This window comes from Poeciliopsis prolifica, unplaced genomic scaffold (genome assembly GCF_027474105.1).
Source record: "Poeciliopsis prolifica strain line A6 unplaced genomic scaffold, Auburn_PproV2 SCAFFOLD003, whole genome shotgun sequence".
Classification (NCBI taxonomy): domain Eukaryota; kingdom Metazoa; phylum Chordata; class Actinopteri; order Cyprinodontiformes; family Poeciliidae; genus Poeciliopsis; species Poeciliopsis prolifica.
The window spans coordinates 12,512,055-12,533,147 of NW_026562378.1; the positions used below are offsets into that span (position 1 = coordinate 12,512,055).

The window sequence follows — 21,093 nt, forward strand, 5'->3', positions numbered from 1 at the left end:
AATTACAAATCACAATAAAGCCTTCAGTGTTGTGTCCATGCCAAAAGCTCAGCTGCATACTGCTAAGCTCCAATGCAAAGCTGCAGCCACCCCCAAATCCTACCCCACCTCCACGTTGTACACTAGTGAGTCACATCATGCTGCGACAGACGCCAGTCGCAGGAGTTGTTTCCATCACCCTAAATAGCCATCAAGACCTCAACTGACCAAGTCAGAGAAAAACGAAGTCTTTTTGAACATTAGCTGTTAAGAGGAAGTTTTATTTTCCTGCCAGTCATATCTTATTTGCATTTTCTAAAAATGGCTCAAAAGCAGCCATAGAAACTTAACTGACCTGTGCGTCTCATGTGTCTAACTCTGCAGGTGTGTTAAGTTTTATAAAGTGTACAGTTTGTCCACTACAGATGACAGCTGTTTATCTAGTGCTTAGTACAACACAATATAGAGATATGCAAATGAAGCTGGAGCCTGACTGCTTTAAAAAGCTCTGGAAAGATTCTGGTTGCAATCGTTATCCACCAGTCACTATTAGAGGAAATTAATATGTTTTGAATGAAATGGAGAGCTTGAGAGTCTGTGTGTGTGTGTGTGTGTGTGTGTGTGTGTGTGTGTGTGTGTGTGTGTGTGCGTGCGTGCGTGCGTGTTGTGTGTGTGCGTGCGTGTGTGTGTGTGTGTGTGTGTGGTGTGGTCATCCTTATCTTTCTCTTTTCAAAACACCATATCTGATTAAAGGACTAACAAGTCATTCCTTCGCCACCACAGAGGTATTAAACATGTTCTCACTTTAAAAGGAACAGGTTAAAAGAATCAGATTAAATCTTTTTTAGCATTTCAGCTCTCCGTTGTATAAAACACAGTGATACACTCCAAGAAAACTGATTTTACATCTTCTGAGTGAGAAGACTTTCAGTGTTTCCACTGGGAAACACTTCAGTATTTTTTTTATTGCTTTCTTTTAATAACAGCAATCATTCTGTAGAACAATTGATTGCTGTAATCATTGTAGCAACCACTAATAAACAAAATATTCCTAACAGAAGTAGCACTTGAATATGTCTACATATTCTAGAAGATTTATTTTTAATTACATTTACATCTCCTTTTCTCAACAAACAAGAGCACTTTTGAGCCAGACATGCGACCAGCGAGGCCGCTCCCCTTGATTAGTTTATTGCTACAAGTTTTCATCCACTTGCAGAGAATGGAGTAGAGATAGAGTAGTAGACTCTACCCACTACTGGACAGAGTCGGCAGTGGTAGGTGAAGAGACGTTCTAGCTGCCCAAACCAGGTTCATCATTGAAAGAAAATGTTGACCCCGAAGGCTCGGCCTTTAGCAATTATTTCCCACTTGCTCTGAAAGCATTTACCTTACATAAAACTGGCCCTTACTCCTCATGCAGCTGAACTTCAGGTTTTTCTCAGACTTCAATCCTGTGCTGCGACTTTCTTTCTGTTAAAAGGCAGTAGTTCTTCTCCGCCGTCGCCAAATGCTTATTTGGGTAAATGAATTGCTGCAAAGTCAATGATTTAATGCCAAAGGTTTCGCATCCTTTGAAATGAAAGCTTTTATCTGAAGTCATTCTAAGAATACAAGCAACAGAATCATATTTAACTCTATGAAAGTTAATTCTAATGTCACTATATAATTTGGCAGACTTTAAATGAAAGTAAAATTAGAGCCGATGTAAATTGGATACAAAGGTTGTCTTGCACAGAACCTTGAAGTGGCATTTTTTTGCTATTTGGTAAAATATAAACTGAATAGACTAAATAATTTAACACCATTTGCAGAAAAGGTTTTTACTTTTCTGTTGAAGAATTCTTTATCTATGGCTTCCAACCAGATTAAACAGTAAACATGGTTCAGTTATTGATAAAAATTTGCATCCCAAAAGGTTGCCGAAAGCTATGTTATAGTCAAAGTTGTTCTACGTAGAATAGTTTTTTTTTATATGATTTTGCAAGGAATTGTTCTGATTCTTTCAATCTAAAAGGTAAAGTTAAAAAGGTCAATAGATTTTTGTGAAAAATCTGAGAACTACCTTCAAACATGAACCCTCAGTTAAATTGCAACCCTCCAGATTTGATAAAAGCACAATGGCTGAAAAAAATAGGAGCAAATTTCTCTGTCAAATTGATACATGGACTTAAATGTTCTAAAATTAATCCATTTAATGTGATTTTCTTTCTTATACATCTCCAAAGACCACAGAGTGGGTCTATAGAGTACCACAGCAGCCACAGAATAAGAAGCCATTTTTTTCTGTCACGTGCTCTGTGTGTGTAGTGTAGCGCTCTGCAGCAAGTCAATGACTGATTTGTCTTCTTATTTGGCATTTCAAGCCACAATTAAAATGTCACAATTCTGTGTCATCGTTCAGCCATTACATGCCCTTTTTACAACCTGCAAATTTTTTCTGAAAGGTGCAAAGGTTGAAAATCAGAGTAAAGGACTGTAATCAAGATAATTAGAACTTTTATGGTTATTTGTTTCAGCTCAAACCTGTGGTTAAGTTAAATCTCAATTTTTATTGACATTTAAATATATATGTTTATTCTCCCTTACCTTTCTCCAATATTTAAACATCTGTATTAAAATATTGATAAGCATCTTCAAACTGCTTTTTATCTCTCACCGTCAATGGCCAGAAAGGTGCTTACCACATAGTAGACATGCTGCCATTATTTTCTTTCCCCCTTAAGAGTAAAATAACCACGACTATAAGCAAAAGCATCAATTTAACATTCAGCTGACTGTGGTATGAAATTCCTAATATTGTTGTGAGACACTATTATTTTCCATTTATTAGTTTTCCTAACCTCTGGCTGACTGAATGAAAATCAAGTGAAAAGCAAACAAAGCTTTGTTGGCCTGAGGTGGAGTTGTTGCAATTTTAATTCTTTAAGTGGAAAGTGCTAAAATATCCAGATATGCAGAGCAGGACATAATTCAGTTTGCAATATGCAAACTAAATTAAGTAAGACCTGAAGTGGAGTTTCTCATTTAACAACAGATTCAAATACAAAGCAAATAGCTAGAAATTTCCTCATATCAAATAATTGTCTTCCTACTGGTAAACTGAATGTTCTGCAGGATCCTGGTGTCAAAGGGGAAAAAAAACAAAAAACGTGCATCAGCAAGGGCCTTATTATAGCATGTAGCCTTAAACTGATGAAATCATTTCAAGGAAAGTAAATATGTATGAAAGGAACCAACATACTAATGTTCCTGGGAATTTCCCACAGCTATCTGCAAGTCACTGCTCATGCTGGGATGTGTGTTTTTAGTTTAAACAAATGAAAAAAAAAAGGAGAGAAAAAAACAGGGTGTTACTTAGCTTTAAAATAAATAAGCCTAAGATGTTGCTTTTAAGTGTAAGCCCTACAAAAACTAAAGATTCAATCGACTAAAAGACTTTGCAATGGTAGCATGAGACTCACTTTGCATGCATGACCTAAAGTATACCAAGCAGCAAAATTGAAATGGTCTCTAAACTGCCGGCAGGTTTAATTTAAAACCTCCAAGAGGACATAATCCCGATCGGTAAAGAGAGCCTGCGAACAGCTGAGTCAGTCTTTCTGTGGCAGCTCCCTTCAAGATGAAACCTCAGGTGATAGCCTGGCTGATAAAGACCTTTACCCCCTTTACCTTTCTCCATAAATCCTCCCTGGGTGTCATTCTTCAAACAAAATTAGTCATAAACAGACAGATGTGTCAACAATTTCTCTCTCGAGAGTTAATGAGATGCAATAATCAAATAAATGTCGACACGCCGGTGGCGTCAAACACCATGCGAGTTCTCCTATAAATCTCAGTGAACACACACAGTATTAATATATGGCTTTGAAGACAATAACTTCTTCTTCAATGTTTGCAGCACAGCTTCATAATTCCTTATGATATGCCCGCAGTTTAAATATGGGCTTGCTGTTGTTTTCGCATTCAAAACTCATTTTGCTTCTGTGATATGAGCAACCACTCAGACCAGAGGTTGTTAATAGACACACAGACAAGCGTTCGGTTGTGGTAGTGTCTCCACATGCAGAGACCCTGTGGGGAGGAGATACAGTAACGTGCTTTGACAAGCAAAACTAATAAATCACCATCAAGTGTTAAAATTGCAAACAACGCGAGTCTGATGCTAATAAGATGTAAATGCTTCCACCGCTACCGTCCAAGTTTTCCATTTCAAACTCTTTGGATAGGACTGTCCTTCATCTCCTGGGAAATAAACAAAAAAACTGTTCAATTTATTTAATTGGATGTTTTTTGTGTGACCTAAGCCTACAAGTCTTCTATCTTGCATGCAAAACTTCACACACAAGCACACAAGTTGCACATGCCCCAAGCCAGTATGTGCTCCCACATTTTTCCATTCAACAGTTTGTTCCTTCCTGCTTTGTATTTTTCCTCCACTGGAATGGAAAGAAACACACCACAGTGCAAATCAAATGTTATGCCTCTTCCAAATATCTATTTTTGTCTCAAACAACATCAGCAAGGTTTTGATGACTTCTTCTTTAGTATCAGAGGAAATAATTTTTAAAAAAGTCAAAGTGGCACAAACTTTGACAGACCAATGAATCTGCAACTAAACAATAACACTGACTTCATAATGATGTAACCTACAATGTCTTGCTAAAAAATTTATTCCCACAACTCTTTTCAGTGTTTTCTTTCACTAAAACTAACTTAATTTTACAGGAATAAGGTAATTTACTAACACAAAAGTAGTCCAAAGTTACTGAAAGTAGTCCAAAGTTACTGAAAGTGGGTTTTTAGTACTCTACACTCTGTGTAAGTTGGTGTCCTTGTCTTAAAAATTATAGACTGAACATTTCTCTGAGATTTTTAAATCTCAGAGAATAACATTGTTTTGAATTGCTCCACGGTTTTCTCCCTGACCCGCCTGCTGTGTTTCTTGGTCATCATAATTTGTTTTAACATTTACTTTTGAAAAGTGTGAGAAAACTACATACACTTATGTATAGTGTATGTGTCGCAAGTAAAATCCTTAAAAAGAAAATTCAACACATTTGTTGTCAAAAAATGTGAGGATTTTTGAAGAACAGAACACTAACAGATGAGTTTTGCCAAAAAATACTGTGATATTTGACACTTGCAAAAGAAAAATTAGAAATGAAAAAAGTTGCTCTCTCTCTAGGCAGCTGTGTGTGGCCTGTGGGCCAGAACCGTACAACTGACACAGGATGGGTGTGCTGGTTTCCTCTACCAGTCAAACAAAAGACTTACATTTACTTCTTTTACATGCAACCAACTAAAAGAGGAAGTGACAGTGGAGGAGGATGGGGGTGGGTGAAGGACTGAAACAGGATATGATATCAACCACATCCGGCAGATTCTGCAGCCTTGATCACAAATGGTGAAACTAAAAAAGCAGAGAGAGCTGTAGCGCTGTCTCGGTGCACCAAGGAGAGTTCAAGGAGCCAAAAAGAGGCACTGGAGAATTAACTCATTGAAAGCAAACTCTGATATGGGAAGCAATTGTTTGTGCTGGCGTTCTTATACAAGATAACTTGCATCAACAGAAGATTTTAATTAAAAAAGTTTGAATGTGTGGCAGGAGTCTTTGGATGGCAATACTATATTGCTGAGGATGCTTTGCTCCAACTGAGAAACGCATCCAGAGAACTGCTGAGGTTATCAGAATAGGCATAGAAATCAGTAGGTGAGCATTTCTAATGTTCCACACAGCCTGAACCGGAATGTGTTTACAGAGGAACCTTCTGAAGAGAAAGTGGTAGCTCTACTCGGGTGTGTACCGACAGAAATAATGTAAACATTTTAGTTACAGTTGCTGCATTGAATCTGTAACATGATTACAGTGAGCGCACTGATCAGTCCTGATGCCCAAATTTAATGTCATGTCCCAATTTAAGGAACATACCAACATGAAACCAGTGCTGCGCTAACAACATGCACAACGTCGGCTTTTGTGGTCTACCCCAAGCCTCCATCGACCCACAGGAAGTATGTTCTCATACCTCCTATCTTAAAGGCCCATAAAGACCTGTTAAACTTTGATCCCCTTCATGACAGCAGGAAACTGGGTTCCAATTGTCTGCCGAGCGTTTCCTGTTTCAAAGTGTACATTAACTGTCCTGACGTGTGTAATCTCAACGCAGAGCGTGCCGGCTCGGCCCTGAGGGAACCCCAGAGCGATGGGCTCTCTAGAGCAGAATATTGACAAGATAACCCTGTGAGGATGAAGAGGATTGAAGCAAACTCATTTCCCATGACGGAAAAAAAGAAAATGGATTGCAGGACAGCAGAAAAGGGGAGAATTGTTCTCTCCATGGGTGCTTAGTGACAACCAACCAAAAGGCGCTTAAAACATAATAAAAAAGGAAACTTGATATGATGATGCTATAAGAAGGACATCTACAAGCATACAAAGACCAAAGGCTATAATACCAGATAGCTTCAATTACTAAAAGAAAGAAAAACTTATTGGTTAGGTTTGTTTCAGCTAATGGTTTCAGGAAGCAACATTTTAGCACCCAACACCTTGTCTGGCATGTCGAGCCTGTCTGGGATTTAGAGAAGTTCAACAACTGGCCGCCATGTGGGAAAGTCTTCGGTCAGCAGGAGGGATGTGGGGAACTTTTAATAATTGCCTTGCTAAAGAATATTTCCTGTGAGCCCTGACTCGGTTTGTATTTTTAATTGTTTCATTTTATTTGCAGTAGGACCAGGCAATGTCAAATTCTCCTACTTCCTGTCACATGCCAATGTGTCCTTGAGCAAGGCAGTAAACCTCTAGTTGCCAACCAATCGGTGGATATCTGTGCGCATGTTTGTGAGCGTGAATGTTCCTCTAGTATAAACCTTTAGAAAAGGTTTGAGTCCATTTACCACTTCTTAATCTAAAGACGATGCTGATGAGCTAATCAATGAAGTTTGCAATATCCCAATAATTATCAGAATAACCATTTTTCCAAACAGCTCATACAGTTTTGCAGTAAGAGGTTTATAGTCAATAAGACTGTGGTGATGGTGCATTACTTTTATGGTCACTTGTATCAACACTGTCAGAAATTTGACAAAACATTGTGATAAAACTACATCCATATTTCCCACTGATGCACCAGAAAAATCTCATTCCTACATTCACCCACAGAGTGGAAATATTTACCATAAAATTTAACAAACAGTACAATTTTATTAAATCATTAAGTTTAAATTGGACCAAACACAACATTTGGAAACAACTGGCTTAGAGGTGTTTGAAAAAATATTAAAAAATTTACTCAAAGGACCATTTATGTACAGTTTGATTAGATATAAAAATAACAGTTTATTTACTGTATGATTGATACAACTGCACATTAAGGATTGTATGGGAACAATCTTTACTGTATATGTTACTCCAAGAGTAGAGTCCAGAGTTTTCATCCTAGAAGTCAAATCACGTTTGGTAGGGAGGTTGTGCAGTCATCCCGAGTTTCTTGCACCTTATTAAACATTTGAAATCTGTCAGAACTTTGCAAGAACCCCAACATCCACAGTCTTAAAATGTAATCCCTGAATATACCCTGTATGCTGCTGTGGAGTGTCTCTTAAACAGCAGGAGGAAGGAAGGGACGTGGACTGAAGAGTGAGGGTGGGAATTAAGACTGTGGTGATTTTTTTTTTTTTTAAGATATCACCATATTCAGAGCAGAACGGATAGTGTAGCGTTCAGTCTCTGTGGACCTGCACTGAGACACGCAGTCTGCAGGAGCTGGTCTTATCTTCGGAGCTCTCACTGTAATTGCAGGATATTCAGCCTCTTCGCAGACACATTCACGGCCCTGCCTACCAGTGCGTCATACAGCTAATTGGGCAGTGCTGTGGTGTAGACTGTTGAGTAAACACGGTCAAGTCATCAAAAATATATATATAAAGCAACAGCCCGTTTGAGAAATTTCAGAATTGCCAGGGTTTCTGTTGAAATAAATAAAGAAAGAAAGATTCCATCACTCGAGGAGCATCCTCTGAAGAGGAGACATTTATTCTTGAGCAACGCGTCAGGGAGAATGGTTTCCATTGCAGAAACGGGGACCTCTATAATGAGCCAGCTGTAATTACACCTGACACCCACTTAAGCTCTGCCTGTGACTTTAATAAGAGGGAGATGCTCAGTGTCTGCACAGTGCTGACCACAGGAGAACATGTCACCCTATGAAGTCATTCAGCAGGTCAGTCTGCAGTAAATAAATGACCGCATGAAAGCCTAAAGGTTGGACTGCATGGGCTGCTAAAGTTTAATACAAGACAAAAAACAAGCTAATGACAATCTTCTGTTGTAGAGAACATCCACAACTTCTAGAGATAAAGGAAGGAGGAATCCCGCCTCAGTTACTGCCCACCTAGAAAAGAGACGATGTTAAGGAGTCTCAGGCTTCCCAACTCAGTCAAACATATATGTTTTGTAAATCCAACCTGCCTTTATAAATAAGAACAACAAACTATCTGCAATGCTAAGAAGCAAGAAAGTTATATAATGACCTACAGTGACTGTTTATTAGAAATCTAGGGAGTGATGATGCTTTTTAAGATGCTTTACAGGTCTAAATTTAATTTGATTGGCTTTGGACACTGATACCAATAAACATAATAGATAACATATGATGAAAATTCATTGCAAAGTGAAAATATGTCAATATTTGTATGCATGCAAACAAAAGAAAATCATGGTTTGGTTTGTCTTTGTTGAACTGAGGTAATTTACCACTTTGTAATACAAGGATGTGCACATTTTAATTAAACTTTAACTCATTTTTATTGTCATTGCACAAAGACACGACCGTGAATTTGGCAACCAAATGTCATTAACATTTTGTAATTATTCATCAATGTAGAAAATTTGTCTAGATACCTTTCTTAGCAAGCAAAGACTACCAGCCTCAAAATAAATACCTGTAAAGGAGAAAGTTTCAGCTATACACAAAAAAAAAAATAACTTGAGTAATAATAATATTGTTGTATATGTGTAGATGAGGAAAAACAGTTGAAAACAAACAAAAACAAAAATCTGCACAATTTTTTTGGGCCAACTCTGCCATTTTATAGCAAAATCAACTAAAAAAAAAAAAAGGGAAGAAATAAAATAGTATTGAATTCACTTTGGTGGTTTCCAGTGTCACTGATGTTATAGTCACAACTCAAAATGTGTTATTTCTATTTGTAAGTGCAACAACAATCACAGTGACTAAAAGAAAATTACACTTCCTGTTTGCAAAACATTCCTTGTTTTAGCATTTACAGAAATGCATGTCGGCAGTTCCAACCTCCAAGAACTGTTTTCATAGAATCGAGGCCACGGCTGCAGCACTGAATCAGCCATAAACTGATACTGATACGTTACACACAGCATGTCATAAAAACAGTGCCGTCCTTCCACTTGTTTTATTATGTGTGCCTTCTATTTTAAGAACCTAGCCAGAATTTCTCCCATATTCCAGTGAGTTTTCCTGCACGTGTACAGTAATATGTAAACATATTGAGGGCATGTTCAGTGCAGCGCTAACAGATTTGTGGTAAAAGCTTCTGGACTGCACGCCCGCAGGCTTGTTTGCATGCAGTCGGTATAGAAATGTATTTACATAACAGCACAGTCTGTCATACCTCACAGCAAATATGTCTATTTACTACAGAGGCTGTGAGGAGTGGGGTGGAGTGGTGTACTGTTGTGCACCTGTTGTTCCCAAAACAGAGTAAAATTAACCTAAGTGTTCTTCTAAGGACAAACCAGACTTCCTGCTAATGAAGACTCCAACCTCGACGGCAGGAAATTCTCACTGGTCACATTAACTAATGGCTTTTTTTTTTTTTTTGAGAGACAACAAACAAGGTAAAATAATCTCACATCACCTTCTCTTTCTTCCCTCCTTCCCCTTTTATGGATGAGGAAGATTAGGCCAGAGCTGTTACCTCGGAAACCCCTAATTAAATTTACTTGTATATTGAGGTGGCAACATTTCATTTCAATTAGGCTTTCTGCAGTTGGATTTCGGTGAGTTGCTGAAGGGCATAACGACTCAAGAGCTGACTGAAAACGAGCATCGGCGCTTCTGCCTGCAAGCACAAGACATGAGGTTTTCACTTAAACCGAAACTCCCCAACCCAACTCAGAGTCTTTAATGACTGTATGGTTATGGGGATGCCATTGTACCAGAGCGATGAGAAAACAAGTGATGTGACACTCCTTACAGGATGTAACACCTCTATCCTACATCCTTCACCCAGGGCAGGAGTGTCGTTTCAACTGCAGCCGTAAGCTATTGCATTCTGTAGCCTCAGAGTTAAAAGAGGATAATAAAAATTATTTTAAAAAACTTTAATTCACTGCAGAGGACTATAGTTAAACTAAACACTTAAAGCAAGTTATCTGAACTTGGTTTGTGCGCCTTTGGTACATCTGTCCTCAACTGCACTCTATGTTTACCATTTACAGTGAAGCATTTCAAGGACAGTCCAGGTTTATTTTCTAGTTCAAGCTTCACAAGCAAAGACCGGATTTTGTAATTACACAAGAAAAAAAAAGGGGCGGGGGGAGAGAGACACAAACTCCCCTGTAATTGCCCCAACCCTCGCTTGGTGAAGTATACAGTAATTACTGATGTAAGACCTGCTCCACAGAGCTGACTGTGTAATTAGCCCTCTATTCGAGGGCACAACTTAACCCAGCCTCCTCCTCAGAGAGCCAAGAGAGGAAGAGGTGATGTGCGTTCACCATCGATCCAAGATCGATGATCTGTGTTCCGTCAGGAAACAAAAACAACAAAAAAATAAGAAGACAAACATAGTTGTGAGTGTCAACGTTTCAACATCAGCTGCACTGACTGATTCCAACAGTAAATCAAAATCTGCTGCACACGTTCAACCCCAACCAGTTCATGCGCACAATGCCTTGCACAAGTAAACCCATTACATGACAACCACACCAACACCAAGATGATAGACCAACATAAATCAAAGCACATTTGTGAAATGGAAAATATGCACAAAAAAAGTTTGAGAACATATTTGGTATGCATTTAGATTTCACCTCCTTTACTCAGACACTCCTAAGTAAAATCCAGTGCAAACAATGGCCATCAGAGGCTGCCCAATTAGTCAATTCAATTCACATTTGAGAAAACCAACCCCAGCAAGAACATAGATGGAGCAGAGCAATGGTGAGGGGTGTTCATTAGCAGTGAAAGGGAAGCTAGTTAGACAGATTTAGCTAATAGCAAAACAATAACAGAAGAGAAACTGTTTGAGGTCTGCAGAGTTGAGGCTGGGCCAAAGGTTCACCTCACAGCATGAAAAAAAAAACCTTAAACATACAGCTGGAAGTGCAAATAACTGAGATTTCCTCTAGAAATGCTGATAGCTGCCGATTTTAGTAATTCAAGCAATATATCTTAATATGCTCCTAGATCAGCTACTTTGCATGCCAGCCAGTAGTGAGTAAAGTTGTGCATAGGTGTTCAGCTTCCTGAGCTGCATTTGCTTTTGAATCCAGTAAACCTGCAAATAAACCATTTTTGGAAAATTTGCCTTTTACGTTCCAAATAAAATCTGCTATTTCATAAGTCCATAAATCCTGAACTGCTGGAGGTGAACTGAAATCCTGTCTCAGAATGGCCAGAGTCAAAGTCTTGAACAGAAATCCAACTGGTTTTGGGCAGCAAAACTTTTTAAAAAAAATTTAGAAAATGGAAAATAAAGTCAGTCTCTTGATGTGCAAATCATGGTGTTTATGGAGCCGATTCAAAGGGAAATGAAAGCATAATGCAAATAGTTCAGATTTTTGTTGTAAAAAAATAAAATTAAAAAAAAGAAAAGAATATTGTATGATTTTTGCACTTCATAACTATACAATCTATAACTATACTATATAATCCAATGTATGGAAGCACAATAAATTCCATTAAAATCTGTGTTTCTGCTAAAAAGTGACAAAGTTGAGGAGGTATTAATGCTTACTGTCTGCACTATAACCTGGATCCAGCCGTCTGCAGTACGATTCCCACCGATTTCTACATAGACTTCGATTTTTGAGGGTAAGCTTGAGACGCAGCCTTTCAGCTGATAAAGCGAGGGAGAGTGGTTACATCTATCCATCTCTCTCATGCAATGCCATTTCCCAGAAATAGCAACTTTGGGGCAATAACATTGAGGCTGATGAATTACGGTTATGGTTAGAGGATGCCAAATGCAATAATTAGGCTATTTATTTTGCACAAGTCTGACTTTCGAAACTAAACGAGGGATTTTAAAAAGGGGTTAACGGACGATAAATGTGCCGTATCTGCTTCCTGTTAATTGCTCCCGTCAGTTTCTGCGCAAAAAATATTGAGTCAGGTCAACTTCCTGGAAATGTGACGTGAAGGTTTAGCGAATGAGCCTCATGTGGAGAGCAGGCATGGGCACAGCACGAGATCCCCACAGCATGACTACCTTGCCACAGCTTCCCCATATCATGTTTTTATGACCTGCTTTTATTGAAAAACAAAGCAATAATATTTCCTGCTGAAAAAACATTTTGACAATTGCATTTGTATAAATGATAGTATTTTCCGTTTTGGTACTCTGGAGAACATCTATTTTGCTATTCTGTCTGTCAGCACCTGTTCTTCTCAACAGGTTGTTTTGGGGTATCTCAACAAAATGACTTGAAACCACAAAATCAGTATGATGGAAAATTTGTACTTGTTTCGAATGTGTGCATTTGATATGCCCTCATGTGCGTCTCAGCCCAACATCTGAAGAATCCCTTGCCTTAACATTTTTCCGTGCACAAGATCGTGATCAGGTTTTAACTCAGCTTGCTCTTTTCCTCATGAAATAGACAAAAAATGAGAGGAGGAAAAAGGAGCATACTAAATGATCCAATGAGTGACATAGATATTCAAAACAAAACAAAAAAAAAGAACAAGGGTGATGACATAAACATGCATCGCTGTCATCACTAAGAAAGCGCAGAAAAAAAATCTTAGAACTAAAGAAGAAAAGCAACATGTTTGCTGGCATAAAATCCATTAAGATAAAAAAGAGACAATAAATTGCTTTGAAGGTATTGAAAAGGCTTGCAAAAATAAAAAGTGTTTCTCAATCCTTTGCACGTGTGTAATGTGTAAATCTGCGTGAGTGTGAGTGTGTGTGTGTGTGTGTGTGTGTGTGTGTGTGTGTGTGTGTGTGTGTGTGTGTGTGTGTGTGTGTGTGTGTGTGTGTGTGCTGTGGTCTGTCCAGGGAACAGACAGGGCTGTTCATCCTCTATCCAAACGCCAGCCCACTCATTGTCAAGCAGACCCTGCCGAGTCTGACCTCCCTCATTAGTCAAGCACAGCTGAGAGGAGGTGACTCTGAAAACTGACCTCACAATTAAAAAAAACAACTAATAATAATAGTAATAATAATAATAATAATAATAATAATGACAAGACTTTCCAGGAATCTCACAGCATTGCCCACATAGAACATGCTGTAAAACTGGCTTTCAAGGACAGAGCCGTGAAAAAGTACCGTAATGTTGCTGCTCTAAACTTTCCCAAGCTCTGACGCAGGAGCTTCCATGTTTGCGTTAAAGCGTGTATGACTGAAAAAAAAAACAAGAAAGCAATCTCGTTTTACAGAAGTGGGTCGTGCCAAACAATGTCTTTTTTTTAACGTCCAAAGGCTTTTTACTTGTTTCTTTGTTATTGTTGGACACTTTTCACGCAGTTGCACAACTCGCAAATCAATTTTGCAAGCCCGTGTCGGTGTTGTGACAGAGCGTACTCACCCAGCAGCAGCAGTTTCACTTCTCTCGCCGCCTTCTCTCCATCTTCTCGCAGGTTTTTGTCAATCATCTTGGACCTCTCGGCCGCGGCTTTATCTTCCTGACTCACAGTACAACCCATGGTTCCGAGTGCGCGCTTCAGGTCTGCTGTTTGGTGGGGCAAGTTTTAACAAGTGAAACAGTCCGAAATCCTCCCTCTCCCTGGGTTGTTTGAAGCAAAAAAATTAAAATAAATAAATAAAACAAGGGCCGAAGTTGAGTAAGAGACGACTTCCCTTTTTCGGCGATCAGCGACAAACGTGACGGATTCTGATCATCTGCGACCGTGAAACGACGCGAATTTGGGATTTCTGGGCAAAATCTCAAAACACACGATAGTTGACGTCTCAGCAGGTCAACATTTGTTCCCCTATTAGTCCAAAAAAAAAAAAACACGGCTTGAGTAACTTTTCTGGGTGAACGTTCTGCTAGTCCTCGCAGCGGAACATCAGAGCAAGTCAAAGACACGAGAACGGCCCGCGAAGTTCAGCATTAAAAAAAAAAAAGTACTCCAGCTGTTCAAAACCGAGCACACCCAGAGACCCCCGCTACCGAAAAGCCCCCTCGCCACTTTCCCCGTGGGTTTATTTATTTATTTTTTCCGACTAATGTAAATACTCGTCCTAATCCGTAAAGCCTGTGCGCATTCTTTCCCCGCGTAGAGATTTATCACATCTGAAGCCACACCCGTCGCCGCCGTTAAGTTCCCCTCAAACCGACAGAAGAGCGAGTCAGCGCGAGCAGCCTCAGTCACCTCCCCAGACCAGCGGCGACGCGGAACCGACGGATCCGCACCAATTCGCCGCCGGCGCGGTCTGCTGCGGCGGGGTGAGGACGAGGCGGAGTCTGTCCAGCATTTACACGTTTGAAAGAAAGATTAGAAAGAGAAATGAAATGCTCCGTTTCAGCAGAAAGACGGTTCTACACAAAAATTGTAGCAAATGAAAATTGTACAATAACTAAGACATATTATGACTATTGTCATTCAGGGACAATCAAACACGAGGTGAGGTAAGATAATTTTATTTATTTAGCACAAATAATGCAAGAAATGCAAACAAAATAAAAAACCAACAATGGGGAAACCACTAATATATAAAATACTCAAGTAGCCTGTATATCATTTTCTTTTCTCTTTCAAGTCATTTCTTAGTTTACTACTTCATACTTTTACTTTTGTTAATGTAAGAGTGCTATTTTTGCTTCAGTACAACTTTTGGCCTCCACCTTCTGCATTGACGTCCATCCTCATTTTCAGATGGTGCTTGGTGCACAAGTACCATGTTGAAGGGTCCAGTTCTTCTGCTTTATTTTCTGAGGTAGAACTTACTGACGGTCTCAAGCTTTCCACAATCACCCTTTCATGCATGGCAGTATTTATGGTGGATTCTATGAACTGGGTATGTCCTGGTTTATCAACGCTTTCCCATAATGTGATGCTTCCATTTCCATGATTCATAGTTGATATTTAACACGTCCTCAAACAAAGACATTTAGACTCACCTGTCTCTGAAGAACATTGTTCCAGGAATCATTGCCTCGGATTTAATTCTTTAAGCGTCAGTCGTGGCTTTGATGTTTTTCTTGGACAGCAACCCATAAAAGATAACGCGTGAAGTCACTTTCTGATTATGCACAAATGCATTTTCACATCAACAGTGACAAGAACCTGATTTAAAGATGTTAGTGATTTCTTTTAGCACCTAGTAACTTGTTTTAATGTTGAACTTTCTTAGAGGGCATGTTGGGAGTTGTTATTAATGTTCCCACCCGTGTGCTATTTTGAGCTGATTTCAAATACTGGAGACCTCTTAAAATCTCCTACCACAGCAGATTTTTTATTTTTTCTACTTGAAACTGCAACATTTGCACATCACAGTGCAAATAGAAAGAGCCATTAGATCAGTTGTCCAATGATTCCCAGTACTGGTCCTCGTAGCACACTGTCCTTCATGTCTAACGCGTCTGATTCAGACGATTGCTGTTCAGCAGAAGCCTGTTAATCAGTCATCAATTGAAGTCGGGTGCAGCAGCAGGGAAACACGCGAAACGTGCAGGACAGAGTGCCTCGAGGACCAGGGTTGGGGAACGCTGCAGTGTGTCTTTTCAGACAAATGTCCTTCACACATGCAGAGGAATATGGTAAGTGGTAAATGGCCTAAACTTGCATCGTGCTTCTACACATAAGCCGCATTGCAGCCACAGCTGCCCTGGGGCGGAGTGACAGAAACAAGGCTAACATGCCATCAGTGCCAACATGGCCTCTGACCAGGACCATAGGGAGGACCAACATGATGACTACAATGGATGAAGCAAGGTTTCAACCTGGCAACCCAGAGGTTGGGGGACTAAATCTTACCTCTGAAACGTCATTGGACATGTTCGGACATGAACTTGCACATGTATCATTTGAGGTTTTTATGACACTATTCTAAAAAGTATAAACATGAATTTTCTTTTCACATGTTCTTCCTCTGCTGACGTCCGAGTCTCTTTTCTCACTTCTGACTGGCTCGTCTGTCTCTTGTTTGTGAAAAGAGCGAACCCTACTAAGAAAAAACCCGCCTCCTCCCAATGTTTTATGGGAAATGTAGTCAGTATGGATGCAGAGCTTATTTCCCCCTTTAATAGCTGCGGGCAAAAGTTTGCAATCAAGCTTCGTCATGTCCAAAGTTAAGTTTAGAGCTTATCATGATCAAACATGAAGGAAACTAGTGTTGACATGATAATAGCTTAACTGATATTGACTTGCTTCATATTTTACTGTACTTTTATCAAACTTAAATGGTGAAATAGCCAATTAAATTCGTATCGTCTTTTCAAACTTATGCCTCAATTAATGATTCAAACGCTTTCAACACGTTATCTGAGTTACAAATCAATGGCGCCGATTAAATTGGCGTTTCAATGAATGTCCAACTTGCATAGTTTGGGCTCAGAATATACTGAGCCCAATCTATGCAACTTGTCATCAATCCAAATTCTCATAAAAAAAAAAAAAAACATCCTCGCCGAAAACTGTTTTCACAGTTCTGTATCGCCATCATGTGGTAGATCATGGTATAGCGTCTCAGACACACTTAAGTCTTTATGATTAAATTGCAATGTGCAACAAAAGTGTTAATGCCTAAGAGTTAGGTGTTTCAATAGAAACTAGCATGTAGTGTTCACATCTGAGAAATGAAGAAAAGGAAGTCATGTTACCCCATTATCTTTATTGCAACATCATTTACAGTACAATAACTGCCAGCAACATATTAAAATATAGAGATACAAGAAAATAGACACAAATTGAAGGACAACAAGGTTTAAAAGCACTTTGAAAATGATTACATTTACTTTTTTAATCAGACTAAATCTTTAATTGCTATTTACATTATATAAACTATATATGAATATAGAATATAAAGGGTATACATTTATATACATTATTTATAAATGCTGGCTGATGTCATTATTTAATTAATACGTTATTCAATCAAATGCATATTAGGAAATCACACAATCAAGGAGGCCAAACAACACCGAGGTCTCCTCAGAGATCCTGTTGTATTCTCATTTATTGTTGCTTTATTTATTCATGTTTGTCTGTTTTTGCATGTTGTGAAGACATATCCTTGTGCAACCTTATTATTAATATTATTCAATCAAACGGCCTACTTGTGCTTCAGCTAAATATCAGGTTCAAACAAGGAAGGGGATAAATAAAAGCATAAATTAGCTGAACATCAAACACCGAGTTATGCTGCAGTGGCTGATGCAGATGATTCCTCTGCACACAAACAAACACATAAAACAAACCAAACATATATAAGGTAATAAAAATAAAAGGGGATTAAAAGAGGTTTGTTGCGCAACAAAAGACAAACAGGACAATATTAATATATTCATACAGCACTTTTAGTAGTCTGGTGTAAGATATTTTTTATCATAGAAAACAATATTGAAGTGTATGCAAGCCCAACATCTTACTGAGGACTCCTAAGTTAGTAGGTTTGTGTCTGCCAAGAAGCAGCAAGGAAGACAGACGTGACCACCAAAGATGATAAACCACTCACTATATATTTTTAAAAATCAAACGTGAGAAAAACAATCATTTTGCATTTCATTACTGACTCAGATTCATCTGAAATATCCACATAAAACATCCAACATGACGTTTTGAACAACACTTCACCCATCGAAGGTAGACGAGAAACACTTGCATTATTAAATACTTTTGATCGGAGTATAGTGTGGATGGGAGTTAAACGTCACAAACGCATGAAGGTAGTATGGTTCACTTACAGTGGAATCATGGTTTCTCTTTTCAAATGACACAGACACTCAAAAACCTCCAACATTACATCCAATAAATTATTCATCATATTCTATTCAGGGAGTACATAACAGGAGTATATTCATTATCATGGAGGCTCTAAGGAATGTTAACTTTGATAAGGTTATTGCAGGTTATTCACACGTTACTCATCCATTACATTAGGCAGAACAATCAAAAATGTTGCCAAACAAAAGGAGCTTACCCTTAGGTCACATCTTCAGATGTACAGTATTTATTTGCATTTCATCTCATTAACATGTCTACATTGCTGTGCTTTTTGAAGTAATAGTGCTTTGCTAACCACCTGCTAAATAAGAGACGCCTTAGGGCTAAGACAGACATGATCGGTCACTCGTGTGCGTGACGGACTAGTGTCAGTAAGGCTTGTCCTAATATTTCCAGTTACTGATAGCAATCTCTTTGATTAGTGACCCTGTTGTTGTTGGGGTTTCTGCAAAAACATATTCATACCCCTTATGTTTTTTATTTTTCATTTTTGAGGTAACAATAACAAATATCAGTGAATTTCAGGGCGATTTTATGCGACAAACCAACACGAGATAGAAAATAATTGTGAAGCAGAAAGAAATACAAGTTTGAACCCAAAAGGTTGATGTTCTTTTGTGTTCCTGCTACTCTGATGCCCCCAGAGAGATTCTTGTGCAACAAAAGAACACAGCAGGCAGGTCAAGAGGAAAGTTGAGAAGTTTAAAGTAGGGTTAGGTTATGAAGCAATGTCCCAATCTTCTAACATCTCACAGAGCTCTGTTCAATCCATCATTTACACATGCAACACACATCAAGATGTGTTATTGTGCTGTTTTTTTTTATGAATTGGTTCATACCAGGACCCAGAGGTTACAATAACTGGCGGGGTTCCAGAGATGCACAGCTTGGATAGGACAACTATTAGTCTTGTAATCTGGCCTCTATGGGGGAGTGAAAAGAAGGAAGAAATCCCATTAAAGGCAACAAAAGACTTGAGACTAAAGTTCACCTTCCAGCAGGACAGCAACACTTCACATACAGCCAGAGCTGTGACAAAGTGGTTTAGATTAAATTCAATTGCTAAAATGGTCCAAAGTCCAGAGCAAAACTGAATTGAGAATCTGAGGCAATTGCTGCTCATAGTTGCTTTCCATTCAGTTTGACAAATCTTAAGCTCTCTCTTTTTTTTTTTTTTTTGTAGAATAGCCAACAATCTCATTCTGTGCATGTTTAAATCTAGCTGTTTCATACCCCAAAACATTTGCAATTGTAATTCATTTGATCAGATGCTACAAAGCACTGACTCAAAATTCATGAATAAGAATGCATGCAAAAGATTTTTAGTTGTCAAAATTATGAAAACAATAAATCCTCATAGTTCCACTTCAAACTTATGTGCTCTGTGTTGGTCTATCCCATAAAATCTTTTAAAAAAATATGCTGTTATTTAACATTGTAACTTGAAAAAATTTTTCGAAGCCCAAGGGGCATGAATAATATTGCATGGCGATGTACGTTTTGGTTATCTCTTATTACGACTAGCAAATAATTAAAAACAGTTCATCAGATCGTTCAAGAGCCCAAACCCAGGTTTATCTAATGATGCAGCCTGATCATCAGCAGTCTTCTCTGCACCGTGGTTATCTTCTTGGGGCTAAGCAATCCAACAGACGAGGTCCTCAGTACCATTTCTACCTGTCCTCTTACAAAGTAATACTGAAAACAAGGAATACCTGCACAATTTAGGCATGTATTGTGCTGTGTTGGCTGAATTCAAAATATGCCTTCTGGGTCATCCAGAAGTAGCTTATCAGTCTTAGTTTTTCATCCAGTAAAACAATACAATACACTTTTTAGACTATATCTGATAGAACATATGTAACTGTGCTTTACATTTTAGTTTAACACCCTGGTCAACAGGAAGAATTGAGAGAAAGCTGAAAACTTCAAGATATAAAATAAAGAGCAGCGGCAGCAGCAAGTGTTAGTTTCATGTTCAGGCGGCACACCTTGAGGGAAAGGCCGCATTTTTGAACTTTGTCAGCTGAATCACTTGGCCACATATTTATTATTGGTTATGAGTGTGCTTGCAGTTCTCTCATGTAATAAGCAAAAGTAGTGCCCAAAATGTAGCGATAATTGTCTTTTGCACTTTTAAAGTGCAACTGCTGTGAAAAAATATAATTATATAATTAATTCTAAGTACAGAAATTCTACGAAATATATATAAATCATTTTACATTGGCTGGTAAACAGGAGAAAGATCAAAATATCTATGTAATTTGTAGTTTTCATATTAAAGATCCTTTCAGGACAGGAGCTTACTTTATCTTTGCTTTTCCACGTTGTCCACACAAAACTCAGCCTCCAAGTGTCACAGTCAATCATCACACGTCTGGCACTTCAGAAAATTAACTGGTAAAACTTCCCAAGCATTTCTACTGGCCTGGATCCACTGTTACTGTTTGGTAGGACATACAGTACAATTTATCTCCACCAGAACCAACGAGCTTAGAGAGGAGAGAGATGCTCCGCACCCCCAAAACTCTCATCTCTGTGGCAGATATTCTCTTAGAAAAAAGGAAGGGCAGCTTTAAACATCAGTGATTGGACATCAAAATAGAAACATTACAACACAAAATCCAAATCAACAATATAAAAGCTGAAAAAAAAAGATATACAGTAGGTTTCTAATGACCACTGCTGGCTTTACTGCTGCCCGATGTCCAGTCAATGATGATAAAGCTGAGACTCATTGTCATAAATAGGAAACCGATCCCAGCGAAACAGGCGGCCTGAAAGAGAAACACAGAGTTCAAGGAAGAGACACGCCAATGGGAGGATTAAGTGGCAGCACAATATCAGAAACTTGAATTTTTACAGGACATGATTGTTGATCTTACTGGGTGTTCTTTTTTTTTAAATCAGATTTAGTTTGGTCCTAGAACAGCAGAGTCCAAAAATGTTT

The 21,093-nt window shown here is 38.7% G+C and overlaps 2 protein-coding genes across 3 annotated transcripts in view; both read right to left on the bottom strand.

Annotated features, from left to right (window-relative positions):
- LOC129352933 (guanine nucleotide-binding protein G(i) subunit alpha-2-like) overlaps nt 1-14,553 on the bottom strand; it is a 47,479-nt gene extending 32,926 nt beyond the window's left edge. Inside the window, exon 1 of the mRNA XM_055022146.1 lies at nt 13,781-14,553. Within this exon, the coding sequence (XP_054878121.1) occupies nt 13,781-13,898 (118 nt within the window). The 5' untranslated portion in view covers nt 13,899-14,553. The remainder of the gene's footprint in view (nt 1-13,780) is intronic.
- A 2,458-nt stretch (nt 14,554-17,011) lies between these two features.
- The window catches only part of LOC129352940 (sodium-coupled neutral amino acid transporter 3-like), a 35,916-nt gene continuing 31,834 nt past the window's right edge, over nt 17,012-21,093 (bottom strand). For both annotated transcript variants that reach the window (XM_055022162.1, XM_055022155.1), the window contains one exon: nt 17,012-20,920. In XM_055022162.1, the coding sequence (XP_054878137.1) occupies nt 20,816-20,920 (105 nt within the window). In that variant the 3' untranslated portion in view covers nt 17,012-20,815. The remainder of the gene's footprint in view (nt 20,921-21,093) is intronic.